General features: G+C 41.8%; 1 protein-coding gene across 4 annotated transcripts in view; it reads left to right on the forward strand.

Moving 5' to 3' along the window:
- CBLB (Cbl proto-oncogene B) overlaps positions 1–23773 on the forward strand; it is a 180085-nt gene that overhangs the window by 72492 nt on the left and 83820 nt on the right. For all 4 annotated transcript variants that reach the window (XM_018560027.1, XM_018560029.1, XM_018560028.1 and 1 more), the window contains exons 3-5: positions 11539–11685; positions 16031–16187; positions 22861–22982. In XM_018560027.1, coding sequence (XP_018415529.1) covers positions 11539–11685; positions 16031–16187; positions 22861–22982 — 426 coding nt within the window. The remainder of the gene's footprint in view (positions 1–11538; positions 11686–16030; positions 16188–22860; positions 22983–23773) is intronic.

The following is a 23773-nucleotide window of genomic DNA, read 5'->3' on the forward strand; positions in this document are numbered from 1 at the left end:
TTTTAAAGGTGGGGGGGGGGGTTTGTATTGAACAGGCACAAATAGGGATTCATAAAATAATGATTCAATGAGATTGATAAGTGAAATAAATTCTGTGTGGGGATAAAAGTATCATATTTATTTTGTTTGTTTATATAATATTAGTAGTGATGAATAGTGACAATTAGATGTATGAAGACTAATGAAGCATAGTGATTAATATATCAAATGGGTGAAAGAATATAAATTAAATATTTGTAAATAATTCAAATATCGACAAACATGCTTGAAACACTCGGCCCCCTCCATCTTCATGCAGCGGTGTCGACTGACGGTCCTTTTGGACTCTTCCATGTAAGCTCGCTAATATCTATGATATAATAATTTATATATATGTTCGTTTTATATGAGAATGCAATCTCTAATTTGCTTCACATGGGTTCTCTCTCATTCAGGATATATAATTTCCCCTGAAGAAGCCCAGCAGGGCGAAACATGTCGGGTTTTATCTGAATGAGTCATCTATAATGTCCTACTTTAATAACCACTGTTGACTTGATGTGACACTTATATTGCATGTGGAATAGACCATGCTCTCTTTGTTCTTTAATGCCCTAATACACGCCCACTAGAACTTACTTTACAATTATAACAAAGTGGAAGCAACTGGGAACAGCAACTCAGCCACAAAGTGGTAGACAATGTAAAATGACAGAGCGGGGTCAGCGCATGCTGAAGCGCACAATGCGCAGAAGAAACCAACTGTCTGCAGAGTCAATAGCTACAGACCTCCAAACTTCGTCTGGCCTTCAGATTGCCACAACAACAGTGCGTAGAGAGCTTCATTTGAATGGGCTTCCACGGCCATGCAGCTGCATCCAAGCCTTACATCACCAAGCGCAATGCAAAGCGTCGGATGCAGTGGTGTAAAGCACGTCGCCACTGGACTCTAGATAAGTGGAGATGTGTTCTCTGGAGTGAAGAATCGCGCTTCTCTGTCTGGCAATCCAATGGACATGTCTGGGTTTGGTGGTTGCCAGGAGAACGGTACTTGCCTGACTGCATTGTGCCAAGTGTAAAGTTTGGTGGAGGGGGGATTATGGCGTGGGTTTGATTTTCAGGGGGTTGGGCTTGGCCCCTTAGTTCCAGTGAAGGGAACTTTTAAGGCATCAGCATACCAAGACATTTTGGACAATTTCATGCTCCCAACTTTGTGGGAACAGTTTGGGGATGGCCCCTACCTGTTCCAACATGACTGCGCACCAAGCAAGGTCCATAAAGACATGGATGAGCGAGTTTGGGGTGGAGGAACTTGACTGGCCTGCACAGAGTCCTGACCTCAACCCGATAGAACACCTTTGGGATGAATTAGAGCGGAGACTGCGAGCGTTGCCTTCTCGTCCAACATCAGTACCTGACCTCACAAATGCGCTTCTGGAAGAATGGTCAAACATTCCCATAGACACACTCCTAGACCTTGTGGACAGCCTTCCCAGAAGAGTTGAAGCTGTTACAGCTGCAAAGGGTGGGCCAACTCAATATTGAACCCTATGGACTAAGACGGGGATGCCATTAAAGTTCATGTGCGTGTAAAGGCAGGCGTCCCAATACTTTTGGCAATAGTGTGTGTGTATATTCCAAATTGGATGCAAAAAAATATATAGATAGATAGATACTTTTTAATTTTTTTGTATGTGTCTAATTTGGAAGGCAAAACAATCTGCATGTTTAGATTAGCTAGATGAAAGAACAAATTATTAGTGATAGGTAATACTCTATATTAAGCCATAATCCTTTTCTTATGAAGCTTTTGTGTGTTTGGATCTGTAAGATAATAATCTATCTGACATATTTTGGTATGTTTTAACTGTAACCAAGGCCTGTAACTTACTGATTTGTTTAACCATCGTGTTCCTCTTTTCTGTGTGTTTATTAAAATCCATTAGTGAAAGTATGTCACATTCCTAGTGAGTTCCCCTTTTATATCAATGTTGAATTGTCTGAGGTTTGTTATGCAAAGTGAGTACAAAGTATTACTTTTAGTGCATCCCTGTAACCAACAGTGCAATAGCGGTAAGGCTGAATGCATCTACAAAATAGCCTATTTGATGGCATTGTTTGTGCCAGTTGGTCTTTATTCCACTTTTTTTTTTTTACAGGAGAGAGAGAGAGACCCCATTTTACCTTTCTAAAGTCCTTGTAATCTTGGAGAATTTGTTTTCGATTTCCAGATTCATGCACTCCAGTGATTGGCTGGCTGCATTGCATTTCTCAGGGTGGTTTTCCTGATAATGGTAGACTATAACTCTCCTTTTGTCGAAACATCCACTTTCAGTCTCCATTAGGAGTCAGTATGACAGGGTGACAACACCGGAGCACAATTGGGGGAAGGGGTGTGCTATAACAGGATCAATAGCTATTCATTTAATGACATCTGCAGGTTTAAAAAGATTGAAAATGACTGACTTCTGAAGTAATATTAACACGTTAAAGCTAATGAGATTTTAGTAATTTTGGTTATGGTACATTGGGACAAATATTGCATGCATGGCTTTAGCTTTTCCCTAAGAACACACATACCACAGTTCTTGCTGTCCATTATCTTTATATGTCTTGCACCATCTTTGATCATTGTATGGAACCATTTATGAAAATGCTTACAGTCACCCCCTATGCTGTTCATACCAAACAGCCAGATTCTCCCTTTTATTGTCCAGTGTAGTTTAGCTAGTAAAGGAATAGATTGGGCCTTGGTAATGGTACATGGAGGGGGTTCAGTTATTTTATTGTAAAAATGCTTTGGTCTCTTTTATTTGAACAAGTCCGTAAGCCAGCAACTTTTTATTTCACTCAGGTTTTAGAACTAGAAAATGTAAATGGAGATTGATTGAGTTTGAAATTGCTGCTGCGTTTAAATCTAAAATTGGAACATTTGTGGGTTTTTTTTTTCTTCATCAAAATGTGTACGCCTTTTCTTTCAATTAAAATGCAATTAACTTTAAAAAAAAAAAACATCCATAGAAGAAATCTGCAGGACCTAATAATACATTTTTTTTCATGTGGAACACCTCTTAATATAATTGCTACCAGCAGAAATTGGTGTGTATTAAGAACACCCTTGATGCTAAATAATCCAAAATGTACACGTATTAAAGAAAAAAAATCTGAAAGCTTTTCTTTCTGCATACAACATGCACATTAAATAGAGAGACTGAAATACCCCATTTTGTCTTCATTCACTCATACGTTTGTTTAGATCAGTGTTGGCTGCTTAATGTACACTGTACCCCTGTTTCATATCTCCCATGGCAGAGAAACCGTTATCTCTTGTTTGAGCAAGGGGGCCTTTGACAGGAATGGGTGCTGCAGCATCAAAATCTGTGTGATGCTACAGACACTCTTCTACATGTGTGCACCAAAGCAGATGCTTTACTAAGACCTACTGTGTATTGAGCCAAATCATCAGCCCTTTCAACCCTAGTGTCTAAAGAATATTCAGGAAGTATTTGGGATGTGCTGCTTGAGTTACTTCAATTGCTGTGTGTGTATGCTCCAAGAATGTTACATTTCTATTTAATGTATGTATTGATTAGATAGAGCCCAGTACTGTCTATTCGATTTCCCCACACAGGAATTGCAAATATTATCTTAATTCTGGATAAAATCTGTATACATCGTTAAGTCACATATAATGGATTGCTAATACAACATTTATTTAATGTTTTGGAATGGTACAGATCTTAGTAGTGGGATTGACTCTAATTTGCTCATTTAAGGCAAAGTAACAGGTTTACTTTGTGCCCTGGCAACCACCATCAATTAATCTAATCTTCACTATCCTGCTGAACTACATGTGCTGCTGAGTTTTTCAGTATCCAATCATTCCTCTGTGGTCCTGCTGTGTGCTTTTGGGATTGCTCACTGGCCCCTATATCACAACTGTGCCCTTGTAACTTCAAAGGATTGGTTGCAGGGACTTTAGCCCTGTATAAGCTCTGGCCAAGATAAACATGGTGTTTACACAGGGTACCTTTTTCTTACTTGCTCTTGCAGACAAACAGGGCATCAACAGAAGTTAGTATTCGCAGCAGGGAAAGCCCCTGAATGGGCAAAGAACAGGTTAACTTAAAGATTACTTTGACATCTTTTTTTCACACATTGCAATAGCAATGTGGGTGTTTTAAAGTGAACATGTGGCCAGGTTATGGATATTCAAGTTTTTGTTTACATCAGTGGTGCCCAACACTTGCTCTGCAGGCTGCATGCTGCACGCCAGTGCTAAGCATGAGAACTGCTGTGTTTCAGACCTCAATGTAGGTCTGGAGCACGGAGCAGGGGCCGCTGTCAGTACTCGTGTACAAGAGTGTACAAAGCCACCAGTTTGTTAATTCAGGAGTGCTGACAAATTGTGAGTTTCTCCTGTACAAACAGACCATGCAAACAAACAACAATCTGTCAGCGCTCCTGGATTAACAAGCTAGTTACTTTGTATGTATATGCTTGTGCAGGAGCACTGGCAGTGATTTTGCACCATTCTACTTCAGTTCCTCTGGTCACTCTGCCTCAGTCTGAGTGCTTATTTCCCCACCTCTCACTTGTGAAACCGCTCCTTTTTCAGTCTCCTCTCCTTCATCAAACAGTTCCTCTTCTGGCCATCACTATCTTATCAAGCAGTTGTTCTCCTGCTCACCTCTATGCCATCAAGCCACTCCTCTCCTACCCATCTCTATGCCGTCAATCCTTTTCTCTCCCCCACACATCTCTATGCCATCAAGTTGCTCCTCTCCTGCCCACCTCTATGCCATCAAGTTGCTCCTCTCCTGTCCACCTCTGCCATCAAGCCGCTCCTCTCCTGCCACCATTCTGCTGCCAAGCCTCTCCTCTTCTGCACCCCACTACTCTGTCCAGCTGCTCCTCTCCCTGCCGTGTTCTGCCCCCAATCATGCTCTTCTATCCCAGTACCTCTACCTCAGTCAGACTGCTCCTCCCTGGCACAAAGCAGCAAGCTTCTGGGATTTCTGGTATGAATGGGTATGTTTTATGGGTAGACCCATTCATAATGTATGTAAGATATAGAGGTGTAATATCTGACACACTATTTTAGATGATAGAAACACCTGACTAATAGCTGTTGCAGTATTAGTTAACCCACTTGTGTGAAATACTTGCTATGATCATATGATCTCTGCAGTGCTCCTAATGAACTACCTACATTATAACCACTTTTACTGTAAATCCCCACATATATTAACAGCTATCATGTCTTGTATCATATCATATCATTATATTTATTCAACAAAAAAACCTAAACAGACAAAATACATAATACAAATCTTTTGCAGCTCTACAAAACACATTAAACCCTATACAATCTGAATAATCCACACTGATGTGCTATAAAGTGCTATTGTGCTCAGTAATACAAAAAAAATCAAATTTCGTAACATTAAAGTCTAACTTGTTAGCAGTAGATATATGCACAAAACTCTGAGGGTTTAATTATCCTTTAAATCAGGGGTGCCCATTAGGTAGATCGTGATCTACCAGTAGCTCTCAAAGCTGATGCTGGTAGATCACGATAGGTGTGAATGGCGGCCCCTTTATTCCATTTTGGTATATTTATTTAGCTGTGCACACATGATTACCTATTAGCCTGAGTCTGCTGAGCCATGCTCCCTGACACCTTTCTGGCGGATACTGGTGGTTGAAGTGCTATGTATTACATCAAAGAATATTAGTTTACACAGCCTGTTGCACTACACTGTTTGCAAAATACAGCAAGGTGAGCCAGGAGAGACAGCCATGAGAGAGAGCAAGGAGAGACAGCCAGGAGAGCGAAGGGAGACAGCCAGGAAAGAAAATGAGGAATGACAGCCAGGAGGATGAGCAAGGAGAGACAGTCAGGAGAGCGAGGAGAGACAGCCAGGAGAGGTGAGCGCGATGGAGGTTTTGTTTTCGTTGGTAGATCTCATGAAGCTCGTCATTTGAAAAGTAGATCTCAAGACAAAAAATTGTGGGCACCCCTGCTTTAAATCATAGTCTGTATGACTACAAGGCTAAACAAACAAAGGCTATGCACTATGATTTAAGAATATCATACATTTTGTTTTTTCACTATTAAGACACAGGTTATAGAAGAACGAAGAAGGGGGAAAAAATGTAATTGGCAACTTTAAAGAAATGTTAAAAATGCAAAGTTTTTTTTCTCTTAATTGATTAAACTCCCTCTAACAAATTACACCAAAATAACACAAAAGAAAAACATTTATTTTACAACTAAAGGGTATAGAGCTGCAGCAACTAAAAGTGTTTTTTTTTATATGTTACCTTGCACCTATAGAAGTTTGATGCTGCAGTACTCTCATATTATACCTGCTGCTGAGGCCTACTGCTGCACTACTGCACTGCTCCTCTTTCAGGCTAAATGATGTCCATTATTGTGCAGCCCACTTTCTGTGGGTTTAGGCTATTGACACACGCCCTAAGGGCCTGTTCACATGAGTTTCAGGTCCTGATCAGGTCCTGATCTGCAGACGCGGTGCTACTGATGCAGTGCGTTTTGGCCGCGTTTTTGATGCGTTCCAGTAAAAAAAAAAAAAAATTTTTGCTGGAGTGGGGCTGTTAGTATTTTAGCTGCAATGCGTTTTGGACGCGTTTGCGTTTCCTGACCGTACAAAATGTGACATGCAGTATTTTTCTGTCGTAAGCTGAACGGACTGCGCACGTGAGAACTGTAGCCCATAAAACACATAGGGATACATTGGGATGCATTTTGAGTGCAGGAGCGTACGGATCCGGTCAGCACACAAAACGGACGTCATGTGAACAGGCACTTAAAGTGCATCAACAAATTTACAAAAAGCTATTGTGCAGCCCTCCAGAGATGTTGCGGGCTTTATAGTGAGGCCCTTTATAGTTAATAAGGTGAACACCACTGGCTTACATGTTCTTAACAAATGGCAAATTAATATTAAAACAAACCCTCACTGAACTCTGTAGCTGAAGGCACTGCAGAACATTTCATCTTTTGAATTTTACAACAGAAGCACTGAAGTCAGTGCTGAATGGTTTCCTGGCAGTTCAGCTCAGCCCTGTCCTATGTCCCTCCCCTGCAGTGACTCGGTGGCCTTCCAACCTCTAATGTAAACACTTAGATGCTCTGGAAGAGTAAGCAGGGCTGAAAAACCCACTAAAACCATCGTCTGTGCCCAAATATGAAATTTGCGGATGTGCCTGCAGTTCAAATGTGAGGGCTTATTTTAAAGCTAATTTACTGCTTGTTAAGAAATGCATATATTTTTTTTCCCCTCACTCCAACGTTAATTAAAGCACTTACATTAAGCGATGTCTCTTAATCCGATCTTCTTTCCTGATGTTTTCAGTCTTTTCTCTCCAGCGCTGCAGCGGGTGTCCGATCCAGCGCTGACTCCTCTGGGCTTGCTGGCACTTCCTGTCCCACGGTGTCTGCATGCGGGTGCACGCGCCCATAGACTTACCTTGCGTCCCTCCGCGTGTCCCGGTCGAAAATGTGAACTGCGAATGCGCGCGCCCCAAGATCCTTTGCGGCCGCCCGAGAATTTTCACATTTTCGGACGGGAGCGCACTGGGAAGACGCAGGTAAGTTTAAACCACTGTTAAAGGAGAACTATGAAATTAGTGATTTCCACTCACCTCATAGTTCTAAGCTGACCTGTGACAATGAGACTGTCACAGGTCGGCTCAGTAGATCGGGAGGTGAGGGAACACATACCGGGTTCCCTCACCTCTCGATCCTGTCACGGCTCTCTGCCGTGACAGGGAGAGGGGCTGGATTCCCCTCTCCCCGCTCCGATCTGCCAGCGCTGACTGGCGGAACGGACGGGGGAGGGGGCGGGTACAGCTGGCTCTGCCTCTAGGTAGGCAGAGCCAGCTGTCACTCACGCAGCTGGGCGGATCCCGTCTTCCGAGTCGGGATCCGCTCCAGGTGCGGCGTCTCAGTATACTGCGAGCTGTAGCTCGCGGTATACTGAGCTTAGGGTGACGGGAGGACGCTAGTTTGTGTCCTCCCGTTACCCTAAGGAGAACTATGGGGAAAAACACTTACCCCATAGTTCTGCTTTTTTAAAGCATTTTTTTCAACTTTTTGCATATATCTACTGCTTGCTGAGGGTTTAGATACCCTTTAAATGTATCTTACATGCCCTACAATTTATATGTGTGAATGTAGCCTTTGACAAAAGCTGGAGAATCAAGAGGACCTGTAATAGCTTTGCAAAGTAACAAGTCATTTTTAGGTATACCCTACATTGTTTCTCTAGCTTATACCTATTGGGCCAAAACTACTGGCAGTGTTGCCAGAGTCTGGAGAGTTGAACTATAAGATTGTGATGTAGGAGCATATTTTGTTTATATTTGCTCTACTTCTTTCTACTGTCAAGGTCTGACACTGGTACGAATTCCAAATGTAGTTACCTATCCCTGCCAGTAATATAGTGCTTTTTCTTGCCTGTATCGTACAGTATTTTAGATTTTGTATTTGTGGCAGGTAAACACATAGCTAAATAAAGTTCCATCTATGATGATCTACAGCATTAACTACCACACTTACATCATTTGATTCCTTTTTAGATTATGCTCATTATTTATTAGTCTGTGTTTGTAATCCGAGTCTCGTATATCAAGTTTGAATACTATGTTTTACAGTTTGCAAATTTCTCATGACTCAGGGCTTCTCATTTATGTAATAAATATTGTTTGCCTGCAGCACACAAATGACTTTACCATGTATATGCAAAATTCTGAAAAATGCTAGCTTTGCATTCATTCTAATTTTTTTTTTTCTTGTGTCTAAATTAACTCTCTTACCACATTTTTGTATTTTGGCCATTGTTTGTGCTTTCATTTTGCAAGTAACTTTGTCTTGGGAGGGGGGGGAAAGACCAAAATTGTTGCAGGTATAAAATCCTGGCAAAGCTGAATGGTAGGTACTCAGACAGGAAAAAGTTCAGCACTTCCTGATGGCCGCAGAGTTTCCTTGCCGCCTCTTGCACATTCCTATTAGCTAGTTAGGCTTCCCATCATTGCATATCAGCAGTATATGACACTATCTGGATGTGTTCTACCATTGCCTGTCAGAATGGTCTGGCATTTGGCAGAGTCTGTTAAAATTAAGGACGGTATTTGAGCCTAAAATGCCTGTATGCCCATTGGTGGTCACCAAAATATCAAAATGATCTAAGCATTAAATAATACACAAGTGCCATGTCCATAAGGAAAACCCCCCTCTAACACTGTTCTAAACCCCCCTCTAAAACCCCCCTCTAACACTCTTCTTGAAATACCTTGACCTCCTGGGTATGTGGAGAGTTAGCACATACCTTTCCATTACCCAAAGCAGCACTTAGCAGACCAACTATACCTGAACTTTTTTGTGGGGAGAAAGGTTGCCAGGATTTTATACCTGCAACAATTTTTTATACCCCCTCCCAAGACTTTCAGGAACTTCGTATTTGCATAGGATATAATACAGAGTACAGTGTCATCAGCTGGGGTATTTTCTTACAAAATAAGTATGATCAAGCAGAATATTGTTTTTATGAAGTCCTTAGCTCTTTGATATTGTTGTTATCAGGACAAGTACTCTATTAGGTCCTTATTTACTTTATATTTGAGGTTTATTCTAATATCGGACATCTTCCTCTCTCAAGTCATAATTCTAAATATGTGCAGCCTCTCCTCCTAAATTGTTTTGTTGCATATTAAAGCGTTCCAATGATGGTGATCTAGCAGAAGCAATAGTCCACACGACCTATTCCACTGTTACTCTCTGGCCTTGTGATGTGGATCTGGATCCTAACAGATGAACTGTGTATGGTTTAATTTGTGTGATAAGTCAGGGATAATATTCCTTGCAAATGCTGTCCGAGATTCTGAAAGGGAGGGCACACATGACGGCAATGGGCGAGAAGAATTTTAATCCCTTGCCTTGTTTATTATTAGGCAGTCGGCAACAAGAAAATGTAAATCTTTAAAATCCTTTAAATTATTAAACTGGTCTTTGGGCTGTTGCTAATGCATATTTGTATAGTATCCTGGGCTGGAGTTCTCCTTTCACATATTTAATTTACGTTGGTTAGAAGTTAATATTGGGCATAGATAAAGTCAAACATGCAACAAATCCATGAACAACGAATATTAGTAATGCAGAGGAAACATCAGCTAAAGATGAAGGGAACTGGATGTTGTTTCAAACCTGTACAATGTCAGGAAGTGGTATGTGAACGTCATCAAAACTGGTAGAAATGTTGGTTTTGTTTTGAGTTTTATTGTACATAACAGAAAAGCTTTTTTCCAAGTGCCGATTTTTATTGACCAAATAGTATTGTGGTTTTCAGTCAGTTCAATCAGTCTGCTGCCTGCTGTAGAAAAACATTATTTGCAATCTGATTAATGTACCTGCTAATGATGGTCTTTTCATTCATTTTTAAAGGTCCATAGTATTAAAAAAAAAAATAGTCATGGGGTGGTGTTGTTTACACCTCATAAATATGAAGACTGGCTTGGATTGAATTATACTCTGGTGCACTTACAATTTGGCTGTACTCGCTAGTGATTACTTTTTTTTAGCGAGTTGTACTCTAGTAATTGGCATTGAGCAGTGGTTCTTTTTATAGTCAGCACACAGTAAACATGGATGTGTGATAACCACATCAATATGTTTATCCAAGCATTTAAATAGCTTGATTAATAACCCGAATAATCAGTTACTACAATTAGTAGCTTAAGTAGTATTAACTGCTAGAAAATATCCTTATAGAAGTTTATAATCTGAAAGTGACCAGTTTCCATTCTATATAGTGCCCACATCCATGCATATCCTATAGATATCCCACTGCATTGCTGACCGGTGTACCCCTTGTAGAATGGGTGCTGAAGTGGCTGCAGATGGCACAGCTTAAATCCAAGAAGTAAAACATGTCACCAGTACACCAAGAATCTGTGTCCAAAATGTCTTTATTGACATTCAAGCAGATTGTAAAGTAAATGGCAATGTTTTGGGGCCGCAGCATTCCTTCATCAGGCATAATATCATTGATGCTTGGGGAAGGGACCCTCTCTGACCCTGAAATTTTGCTATTTGCTTGACAATCTGCTTGAAAGTCAATAAAGACGTTTTGGGCACAGATCCTTGGTGTGCTGGTAATATACTTTACTTCTCACATTAACATAGAACATCTTCAAACTGTTTCTGTATTTACTGTTTAATCTCATTCTGGTGCTACATGGGCAAGGCACAAAGTTTTCAGATTTTCTTGCATGTGCCACTTCTTTCCTAAAGCTTCCTTCCATATTAAAAACATGACAGGGTCTGAAGTAACTAGCAAGAAGAATAATACTTTGTTAAAAGAAAGGAAATTACATGTAATTAAAAAACATAAATAATATTTTATAATGAATAGATGGCATATATGTAACAAGGGAAAGGTAAACTTGGACTAGAATGGTGTAATGTGATGTAAATGTAAGTAGGAATTAACACGTAGCTAAACATATGCTTTTCCCCCCCCCCCTTCTTTGCAGGAGAAACCTTACGAAGCTGTCCTTAATATTTAGCCACATGTTGGCAGAAATTAAAGCAATATTTCCCAACGGACAGTTTCAAGGGGATAACTTCCGTATAACAAAAGCAGATGCTGCAGAGTTCTGGAGAAAGTTCTTTGGAGAAAAGTAAGTGTTAACAGTGGTTAGAAAAGTGTACAAGGCGGCTTACATATAACATGTAGGAAATGCTACTTACCAACCTATAATTAAAGTGACACTAAATTCAGGAGTTACATTTTAAAAATACATTCTAGTACCCTAACTATTAACAAAAATGTATCTTATTTGTGCATCACTCGGCTGTAGATCCTCAAATCATCTCTGAATTGGTGTTGACGCTGTCCTCCCTTCTGGAGGGTGGCTACTTTGTTCCCCATGGCCCTGTGTATGTGTGTTGTAAAGTAGCCACAGCTGCAAGCTCACTCGCATGATGGACTACAATCTCAATACAAATTGGTAAACTAAATGTGAGATTGTAGTTCATCACAACAGTGAGCTTGGAGCGATGACTACTTTATAGCACACACAGGGACCATGGGAACAAAAGTAGCCACCCTCCAAAAGGAAGGACAGTGTCTGCACATATTCAGAGGTGATTTAAGGGTCTATAGCTAAATGATACAGAAATAAGATACATTTTTGTTAATAGTTAAGGTACATGAATGTATTTTTCAGATTTAACTGCTGACCTTAGTTTCACTTTAAGAAAATGATGTGCTAGTGTTGCCTCATGTGCCCAACTGCTTACGTCGGCAAGTTTTACATAGACCTTTGTTGTGGTTATTTTTTTTCTCACGTTTTACCGAATGGTTGAACCACCTCCTCTATTGTCTACAGCCAGTCAGTATCCAACCTTCACTGATTTGGTTACAGAAAAAACAAACATATGGGTTATGGTAGGGTAATGCCGTTTTCACATTACTATTGCCCTTTGTGCTGTTTGTGCTTCTCTTTAGTTTTTAGAAAAGCCCTTAGGCCAGGAATGTCCAAACTCCGGCCCTCCAGCTGTGGCGAAACTACAAATCCCATGATGCATCTCTCTCCGGGAGTCATGTCTGTAGCTATGAGAATCCTGCAATGCCTTATGGGATTTGTCGTTCCACCACAGCTGGAGGGCCGAGGTTTGGACACCCCTGCCTTAGGCTAACCATACACTTGTAGACTTCTCTTGCTTAGCCCCACGGAATAAACAAAATATTTCATATGATTCCCCTATCCACGCTAAACAGTGCGGATGGAGGAATTTGCACTGCGGGCTATTGTAATCATACAATCGACATCCACAGCTGCCTGAATACCTGAAAAATGAGTGATAGGATGCACTCATTGTTCAGCCAACAATTTTCCACTTGACTGCTTCGATTTCAATGGTGGTAATTAGGGATGCACCGATACCAATACTAGTATCGGTGCCGATACCAAGTATTTGGGAGAGTACTCACCCAAATGTTCCGATACCTTTCCCGATACTAGAACTTCCGGTCACAGGAAGCTTTCCTCTGACTGGCAGTGCCACGAGGAAAGATGGAGCCGGAAAGCTGGCTCCATGATGTTTGGCTGGCTTGATGCTGATTGGCCGGGAAGCCAGCATCAGTGTCGAGCCGGGCAAACAAATCTGATAATATAGCGACACGACCCCCACCCTGCAGGTACCTAATTCCCCTCAGATCCTTAGCATTCAGTTCCTCGGCCAGATCTGCCATCTCCTGTGTGCACACTGCACAACGCTCACGTGATCAGCGTTCAGCCTGCTACTGCGCATGCACAGGATTTCTGAAATGAGGGCACTGGGCAGTCTGCGCATGCACAGTACCAGGCTGAGCGCCGATCACGTGGGCACTGTACACAGGGGACGTGGGGAGATCTTGGAGAGCGGTGTCTGCCCACTTGGAGAGCGCTGGCCGAGGGACTGGTACGTTAATGAATGCGATACGGATCTATGTGAGGGGAATTAGGTGCCGGGTCGTGCCACCATATTGTCAGATCTGTTTCTCTGCCTCTATGCCGATTGGCTGGGAAGCCGGCTTCCTGGCCAAACCGAATGGAGTCGGCTTCCCGGGCAATCAAGAAGCCTTCCTGGCTTCCTGATTGCCCGGGAAGACGGTTCTATGCTACCGGAAGTGCCGGTATCGGTACTCAGTATCGACGAGTACCGAAATACAAGTATCGGTACTTGTACTCGATACCAAAAAACCGGTATCGGTGCATCTCTAGTGGCAATGAAAGGCTTGTGAAGATGTTGCAGGCCTTAAAAAAAAAAAAAAAGTGATTTCCATTTTCTAAAAAAAACCCTCTAAATTAAAAAAAAATCAACCTTTGCTTAAAAAAAGTGAAGTGTTAACTTTGTACATTTGTTGCATCTTCAGCTTTTCACCAAAGCGATGTGCATGAGCCTGAATATCCTGTATTATTTGATCTCCTGTTGAGGTCTGTTCACAACACACAGCTAAGTCAAAGGGGAAACCACCATGGCATTTCTTCCCATTTTAGCAGATCTAGCACCTATGGATTTTCAGTGACAGAGGAGCAGTGGCTATGTAAACAGGCTATGCTGATGGGCAGTTTTTATTGAACAGTTTTTAAATAATAACAATAGTAGTAATAAAACAGATTTCCCCTTTTTTCTCTCAACACCTCCTATCCCAAACCCTAGTTCTTATGCAAACAAAAAAAATATGGCTTAACAAAGATTCTCATGTTTTTTTCATCCTTTTTTTTCTGCATAGTATTAAATTAGTAAAGTAAGTTGTTATGGGACCCTACATAAGCCAATAAATACATTTAACAAAAGAAAAGGAAAACTGCATCACATAAGAGGAGCAAGCAAATGAAATACAGCAAACCCAACTATAGTGCTACTCGCAAGAAGGGAGGATAAGGAGCGATGAAACTCCAAACTTCAACTGACATACAGCGCAAACTTGCATGAATAAAATAAGAGTTACTGCTATAACTAGTAAAAAACTGCCGGCTACATGTTTGTTAAATTGTTTTGGCCGTTTTTTAATATATAGACTAATCTTTCTGAGATAAAGTATGGCTTGTGCATTAATTGTTATTTTTTGTGTATTTCTTCTGGATCTGGTAAGTAATCCAGAGTGAATTGTTGCCTCTCCACGAACTTACTGTATTAAACCAGCCACGGCTGCTCTTTCTCCTTGTTCACGGTGACTGGTCTTGTATCCGCCCCTGAACCCCTGTAGTGGGTGGACTTGCTAATTCTCCCACAACTCTGGTTTCTGTACAAACTAAGTAGAGCACAATGATGTCACCACAGTTTTAAAAGGTATTATCTGGTTTTCAAAGGCATTTGATGCACAAAAATAGATGTATATACTTTGTGCTATTAAGGAATATATGTAAAGAAAGTTTTTTTGTGCCTGGAGTTTACCATTTCTCTGCTGAGCCCTGCTAAATGCTTTTAACCTCAGCTGGCCAGACCCTTTTTTTGTGTGCAAATTTTCACTTTAAAAAAAACAATTTAAACTGCAGCTTTTAGAGTTGTAACCATATATATGGTTACAACTCTAAAAGCTCTAATATATATGGTGCACACTATTATACAACTCTAATATATATGGTGCACACTATTGCACGTGTATAATATGTGTGTGTGTGTGTGGGGGGGGGGGGTTAATTTTTTTATTGCTATTGGGGGGGCTTCTGGGAAATATTAGGGGTCTAAACAGTCCCCTGACATTTCCCTTTTGAAAAATAAATTGAGGACACAGACCCCTTAATCTCTTTTTCTGCAGCCCCTGTTCTGAATAAAAAGAAATCACTCAATACAGTGGCTTCCCATTCATTTACAAACTGGAGATAGTAAATATATACCATCAACCAGTTATGAATGGCTAGAAGCCTCTGTAGTGAGTGTTGTAAATCACTTCCTCTTTATTCATTGGCACAAACATTGGCGTAATCAGCGATCACTCCAGTGTTGTGCACAGGGAGGGATTGGTAAATATTGCAGATATTTACCAATCCGATACTCTCCTTCCTGACCTACATGGCCATGCAACCCAGCCGCTCGACCATCTTGGATCTGACACCCGGCGGCTCTACTCTCCTCCCCGCTCGGCCATCCTGAGTTTGACAGCTCCCTCCTCCAGCCGCTAATGACAGCTATTCATTTACAGGGGAGAGTCAGGAGAACCCTTTTGCTATAAGTGCATGGTCGCTAAAGCAACTATTAACTTATAGTAGTGTGAAAGTCACTGACGCAAGGTTTACTGACATGGCCAGCTGGAAACGGTTGTGTACCTCCATATGCCTTACGTCGGTGGCAGGGAAAGGGTTAATAAAATGTAGTTTTTAAATGGCTAAACTGTACATGGTTAAAAATGTACCTTTCTTTTCAGGCTTATAGATGTTTTCTAACACCTATAGATTTAATTTATATTGTGCACTGTGTGCATACATTGGTACGCAACAAACCATACCTGTTTTTTTTTTTTCTCTCCCTTCACAGAACCATCGTGCCATGGAAAGTATTTAGACAGTGCCTTCAGGAAGTCCATCAAATCACATCTGGATTAGAAGCAATGGCTTTGAAATCTACCATTGATTTGACATGCAATGATTACATTTCAGTTTTTGAATTTGATATTTTTACAAGACTTTTTCAGGTTGGTTGTGTTCTCCGTACATCTCTCCTTTTTTATATTTCCTTATACGCAGAATATCAAGGTGTTGTTCAGGCCTGTCCATCTGATGGACTTTCATAAGATACCGGTGTCCAGCGCTTGTCTGAAAGTCAACATATCCCTGTCATTTTTAATATCAATCTAGGAGTTCTTTAAAGGAGAACTATGAGGTGAGTGCTTTTCACTCACCTCATAGTTCTAGCCGACCTGTGACAATGAGACTGTCATAGGTCGGCTCAGTAGATCGGGAGGTGAGCGAACATATACCGGCGTTCACTCACCTCTCGATCCTGTCACGGCTCTCTGCATATACCGACGTTCGCTCACCTCTCGATCCTGCCACGGCTCTCTGCCGTGACAGGGGAGGGGCTGGATTCCCCCCTCCCCGCTCCGATCCGCCAGCGCTGACTGGCGGATCGGACAGGAGAGGGGGCGGGTACAGCTGGCTCTGCCTCTAGATAGGCAGAGCCAGCTGTCACTCACGCAGCTGGGCGGATCTCGACAACGATGTCGGGATCCGCTCCGGCTGCGGCGTCTCAGTATACCGCGAGCTGTAGCTCGCGGTACACTGAGCTTAGGGTAACGGGAGGACGCTAGTTTGTGTCCTCTCGTTACCCTAAGGAGAACTATGGGGAAAAGCCCTGACCCCATAGTTCTCCTTTTAAGAAATTATTTGAAAATGTTTTAATTTTTTTCAGCTCATCAACACTGTTTAACTTTTGTGAGGCAGTCTTAAAATTGAGCTGCAGGATACAGAGTTAACATCTGTACCTTTTTTTTAGAAGCAGATTATTATTATTCTTATACAGCGATTTACAATAAAGGGAAGACATTACAATACAATTCAAGACGAGATGGTTAGGAGAGCTTAAAATCGAAGATAATTCAGAGTAAAATTGCATTGAAAATAATGTCATTTGGATAGATCATCGGCTTAGTATTAGATGGGCTTAAAAGAAGCGAAAACCCCTTACTTCAAGCACTGCCAAACACTGCTTTCTAAAAAACAGAACATATTTCCATATTGTCACTTACAACACAAATCTAAAAATCATGGGGTTTCTTCTGTATTTTACTATAGGAGATGGAAACAATGGAAATAATTGTTTTGTGCCCTACCTGTGCATCTGGAACTGCTGGGGTTTGTTTCACCTGTGCTTTGCCTGTTTGCCTCCCACTCGTTTCCATCTACCGTCTCCGACAAGTTACAAACTTCCAACTCTGGCATCTAGTCTTCTGTACTGTTTAGTGTGGATGAAGGAATTTGTTATATTTTTTTCGTTCATCCTACAGGCTGATCAAAAAATATATAACCGTGTATGGCCAGCTTTAGGCTTCGTTAGGTCAGTCTGCATGGCAGTAGCAAGCAGTTTAAGCAAAAATGATGACTTGAAAAGCATTTCTGTTTTGCTTGTGTGCGGGATCATGCATGTACACTGCATGCTGGCTAATTTATTGCCAGGTATTTAGATAGCACCCACAATTAACATAGTTGTACATTCACATTAGTCCCAAGGAACTTACGATCTAAGGTCCCTATCTCACGTGCACTCATACAGGGCCAATTTAGACGGGAACCAATTAACCTTCCAGCATGTCTTTGGAGTGTGGGAGGAAACCAGAGGAAACACACACAAGCACAGGGAGAACATGCAAACTCCTTGCAGATAGTGACCTGACTGGGATTCGAACCTGAGACCCCCAGTGCTGAAAGACCACTGTGTTTCCCACCTTTAATTTGGTACAACTTTTAAAGGGTGTGCACTAACATTGTGTATTATCAGCAGTCTGTTCTGCACATACAGAATATACTTTTTTTTTTAATGAAGTGGAGAGACATTTGAACAAATTGCTTATGTGATAGAATTGACAGCATTAAAACACAGTTTGTGCAGTCAAGTTCAGCCATGCTGCCAGGCAAGGTCAAACACTCCAGGAATGTGGTGCTTGATTCCGTTGAATTTATTTTGCCCTGCAGTTCTTTGTTAAAGAATCTGCAGTAGACTAATTCAGAATGCAATAATCATACCTGTATAAACCAGCTCACACTGCTTTTAGCTTAAAGTTGTCCTGTGTTCTCTTGAGCCCCACTCCGTGGGCCCCCCCCCCCCCCCCCCCCGCCCTTCTGACTACACCAGTACATCAATTGAGGATCCATTTTTAGGTGTTTGTTAAGCAGTCTTACCTCAAGGGGTTTTGGGGACGGTAGTTAAGCATATCCAGACAGATGATAACTTTAAGCTATCCTCCCCATTGGCTCAGATCATGGCCTCAGCATTTAGTCTCTTACCTGGTATAGAGGAATCCTGGTGCAGGGGTTTATTTAGTTTCCTAAACAAACCTTTGAACCAGGGTTCCTCTATAGCAGTGGTTCTCAACCTGTGTAACCACAGGACCCACATTTGTACTTGGTCATTAAATCGCGACCCAAGTCGCACTGCAATGGAACGCACAGGGTTGCGGTACCGCATGTTCCGATGCGGGCGATCAAACTGTGGGTAGGAGGTGTGTTTGGGATGCCATTCAAAAGATCCACCCAGTCTCCATACCTTACAAGAGCTGGAGTTGATCCTCAGCTTGGGGTCCAGTGTGGACTGCTGTGCTCTGATTGAGCTTCATCCATATGTGTGCCATGTAGAGGTTCCGGGAACCAGAATGTGACATCACTCTGGTCCAGGCACCTCTACAGGATAAGCAAGGGAGTTGTACGTATGGATGGAGCTCCCTCACAGCAATAGCCCCATCCCACATCAAGCAGACACTCGGCACCGGGCAACATATTTTAAATGGCTGCTTGGCAAGAGAACTGACAGGAGGAGCTGAGGAGCCTTTCACCTAGCACAGTGGAAGGCACACCGCGACCCACTTTTGGGTCACGACCCACCAGTTGAGAACCAAGGCTCTATATATTTTGCTTGCCTGCTCTTTTTTTAATGCTGGGATGTCAATAATAGAATGGGGGAAGGAATTATTAGACTGTTAATTCTGCTTTTTTTGCACCTCAAACTGTTGTAGCTCTTACTATTGGTGATGATTCATCCCCGCCCAGTGATCAGATCACTGATATGCTGATATGGGCATACTCATCCACTCCATAAACCTTTTTTTCTTTTAATTTGAGACTTTCCAGTAACCATCTCTACAGCATATTGAGATTGTTTGTGCAACTTTGTTACTAGTTGCTCAATATGACTGATAATTAAGGAGTGGGCAAGGATACAAGAGGAGGCATATACACGTGGCGTTTGAATAATCATATCTCTTGTCATGGCTACTGGATATTCAAACGGATATTCCTCGGCCTCAAAAACTGAGACCACACCATATGTGTGCAGTTTATTAGCAGAGAGGGATTAAAATGGCCTTTTTCTGCAGAAAATCTGCCTTTTATTTAAATTACTTCCTTTTCTGTATGTAACGGGTATTGTGGATCAGCATCAGGAACTTTTGGAACACTTTGTTATATAATGTTGTTGTTTTTGGTGCCGATGTTAAAGGAGAACTATGAGATGAGTGATTTCCACTCACCTCATAGTTCTAGCCGACCTGTGACAATGAGACTGTCACAGGTCGGCTCAGTAGATCGGGAGGTGAGGGAACACATACCGGGTTCCCTCACCTCTCGATCCTGTCACAGCTCTCTGCCGTGACAGGGGGAGGGCTGGATTCCCCTCTCCCCGCTCCGATCTGCCAGCGCTGACTGGCGGAAAGGACGGGGGAGGGGGCGGCTACAGCTGGCTCTGCCTCTAGATAGGCAGAGCCAGCTGTCACTCACGCAGCTGGGCGGATCCCGTCATCTACGCCGGGATCCGCTGCGGCGTCTCGGTATACCGCGAGCTGTAGCTCGCTGTATACTGAGCTTAGGGTAACGGGAGGACGCTAGTTTGTGTCCTCCCGTTACCCTAAGGAGAACTATGGGGAAAAACACTGACCCCATAGTTCTCCTTTTAAGGAAGATGAGGAGACCTTATGACCAACCTTCTTAAATATTTATTTGCCCCAAACATATTGTTGTGTTTGCTTGTTTACATGCGGTAGAAGCTGCGCTCGTTCTGCGACAGGCATTGCACTTTGTGAATTTGTACTGGTGTTTTTTGCACTCAAGTTTGAGCAGTATAAACCTCCAGCACTGGATCATAGCTTCCATTCAGTTTGCAATTCCCATGAAAAAAACCAAGCCCTTTACATAAATGTTTAAGTACATAAGTTTATGTACTGAAAAAAAAAAAAATATGCAGTGTTTAAAAGCATATGCTATATTTACTTTAAAACATCAGCCGTCTCATTGAAATTTAGTTTTGTTTTCTCTTATCTAAAAATAACATTTGAAAAGCTGTGAGATTTCTCATTTCCTTCCTGCATAATTGATAGGTTTTTCCAAAGCACATTATTAAGCAGTATGATTCTGATAACTGGACTGGCCTTCTGAAAGCTTTTTTTAATCAAAAAAAAAATTTAACACTCCTATAATTAGTTACAGTCTATTGTTGCAAAGTTTAGGCTGAACTTTTTATCATTTTAGAAAGTGTTGACTGATTTTTGTTTGTTTTGGTCTTCTTTTTTTTCTGTGGCGGAGATAAAAATAATCCACTTTGAGGCCATCATGGCACAGGCTTGTCCTGGGTATTTCCACAGAATCCTAATACTCCTTCTGAAACCATATTCCGCTTATCTTCACATTTTCACAGGGATGCAACTTAAGCTGATTTAGAGCGACTATACTGAGAGTAAGTTTTGTTATTAAATTAAGTGGCTTAAAGCTTAGAAAGAGAATACACTCGTATAGTAGAAGTGATGTTTCACCAACAATTGCACAGCAATTCCTAGAATGTTTTCTAAGGTCTGCTGCTCTTGAAGAACAACTCCAGGAAAATGTAAAACTATCCATTTGTTGCTAAGACATTCTCTCAATATGTGGAAATAATTGTGTTTATACAATTCCTTGTTATCCTTGCAAATTGCCACCATTCTTTGTACACCTGCTATAATTTCACATCAGTAGGGCTGAGGTCATTGACACAGAGCATGTGTGAAGTTTGTCCTTAAAATGCTATTTTTACAGCCATAGTTGCATTAACAGGTGTTAACACAACAACAGAAGGTCAGTCATATTTTAGATGTAGAAGCATACAGGTCTTCACATCTTAGGCTATCCTTCTTGCTGACAATTTTTGCTGTCTTAACGCGTTATACTGGCTCAAAAATCTTTGCCATTGTAATACTTTGGGAGTGCCTGGTCCCCCTCTGCCCTATGGTTTCTTCTGCCGGCCCCTATATCACTATAGGTCACAGTAGTGAAGTAGCAGCACCCGGAAGCGTGTCAAATGAAGATGATTTTTTTAGCCAATGTACTGCTTGAGGACTGTAGAGATCGGCAGCACCAAAGGGAAGGGAGTTGTTTTCTTTGCCGGGTAGCCTTTTGTATAACTTTGTTGAACTGGTGACACATTTGCCACAGAGAAAGATTAATGGAACAAAATGTTGTGACATGCATATATGTCGGCAGCACTGGAAGGCATACTATAGGTGGACATATTCCTATAGTGCAGGGTATGCCTAAGGCTGTAAATCCTTGCTTTGTCCATGCAGGGTGAAACAGGGTCACTTTAATGCTACCTTCCCCAGCAAATTCTACTTCTACCCTTGCTCCTCCACTGCTCCACTGACAGCTACATGGAGCAAGCAAAGGAAGCCCAGTGTAATCTCTAAATTGCTGTAGTTGGGCTTTATTCCTGGCTGAGGGCTGTTAACCTGCCCCGTGTAACATAACTTGGCCAGTTATAGAGTACTAGCACTGTCGCATAAGAGAAAGGGAAATATATCACAGGTTTTCTTTTAATGAGCACAGGTTTTCGTTAAGAAGATATTTCCACTGGTGTTTAGCACTTAGCTGGTTATGTGGCTGAATGTCCTTCTGTTTTACACAGAGCATAATGCAGCTCATCTAGGTCTTGTCAAGAGATCTTTGAACTCTGTTATGCTGGGCACACACCTTACAACCAGTGCAAGACTTTTGTCTTGCGCTGGTTGTAAGGTAGTTAAAAAAAACGTACGATCTGCCTATCTTGGACAGGCAGATCGTACTTGCGATGATCGCAAGCCGCGCCTCCCTGAGGGGCGAGCTTCCGATGACCGCAATGCTGAACAGGCAGCGTGCGCTTGCGCACACCGGCCCGTCCTGCTTTCATCTTACGAACATGCTACACACCTGCTGAACATCGTACGATGCTCGGCGGGTTTTCGTACATGTTCATAAGTTAAGTCGTGCAACCTTACAGTAGTGGAGGTCGCACGGCTTCCACACACCTTACGATAATCGTACGATCGCGGGATTTCCTGCAGTTATCGTAAGGTGTGTGGGCACCCTAACATATTGACTGCAATCCCATTTGCTTGGCTACTCATGGCAGTGCATAGCATGTGTTGTGCTTCATTATGAAACACCATTTTGAAACCACCAAGTTTTGAGTAAGCAGGGGTTCTCTTTCTTTTAAATATGTGAACATAATTGTATCAGTATATGATCAATTTAAATGATGTGCATTGTATAAGTTTTTACCTAGCTGTAAATGTTTCAAAAACGTAAGCTCTTAAATAGATTGCTTTATTTTTAATGTCTGACACCAGTGTATATCTCTTCCCATTCCTTCCTCAGCCCTGGGGCTCCATATTAAGGAACTGGAACTTTTTGGCAGTGACTCACCCTGGCTATATGGCATTTTTAACATATGACGAGGTCAAGGCACGTTTACAAAAGTACAGCACTAAACCAGGAAGGTAAACAGAGTTATTTTCCTTGTGGTGTTTTTGTTCCCACTTCAAAGTTTAACAAGTGCCCTACATAATGCTCTGTGTCCTTTTGTGTTATTGTATGTGTATGCTATTGTGAAATATATATAGAGCTGCAGCTAATGATTATTTTCAAAATCGATTAGTTAGCCGATTATAAGTCCTCTATAGCTAATGATATTCTGCATTGCGCTGTATAATGTATTATTGCTGGGATTTGTTGAACTCGTCTATAGCTGGTGGTATTCCGCATTGCGCTGTATAATATATTATTCCTTGATTTGTAGTCCTCTATATAGTGCAATGCAGAATACCACTAGCTATATGAATACAACAAATCCCAGCAATACATTATACATACAGCGTACAATGTATTGCTGGGATCTGTATTCCTATATAGCTGATGGTATAATATAGAGCACAATGTACCATCAGCTATAGAGGAATACAAATCCCAGCAATACATTATAGAGCACCATGTGTGGGAAAGTGCAGGCTTTCCTGAGCAGTCTTCCAGCAACTTGTTTCTGAGATCGGGCCTGTCTATCGGCGGCTGTCATCCCCTCACTTCTCCCCGCGTCCCTGTGCCGATCGTGGATTTGGGCAAGCAGTGAGCGTGAGGCGGGGAGGAGGTGTGGAACGTGGATGCGGGCGGGCTTGGCAGAGGTGGGGAAGAGGTGTGGCGCGCAGCGTGTGTGGAGCCGTGAACAGGGGCAACCAATCGGAAGCCGATTAATCGATGATTGAAATAGTTGACAACTTTTTCAATAATCGATTAT

The sequence above is a fragment of the Nanorana parkeri genome, unplaced genomic scaffold (assembly GCF_000935625.1).
Source record: "Nanorana parkeri isolate BGI_ZX_2015 unplaced genomic scaffold, ASM93562v1 scaffold427, whole genome shotgun sequence".
Classification (NCBI taxonomy): domain Eukaryota; kingdom Metazoa; phylum Chordata; class Amphibia; order Anura; family Dicroglossidae; genus Nanorana; species Nanorana parkeri.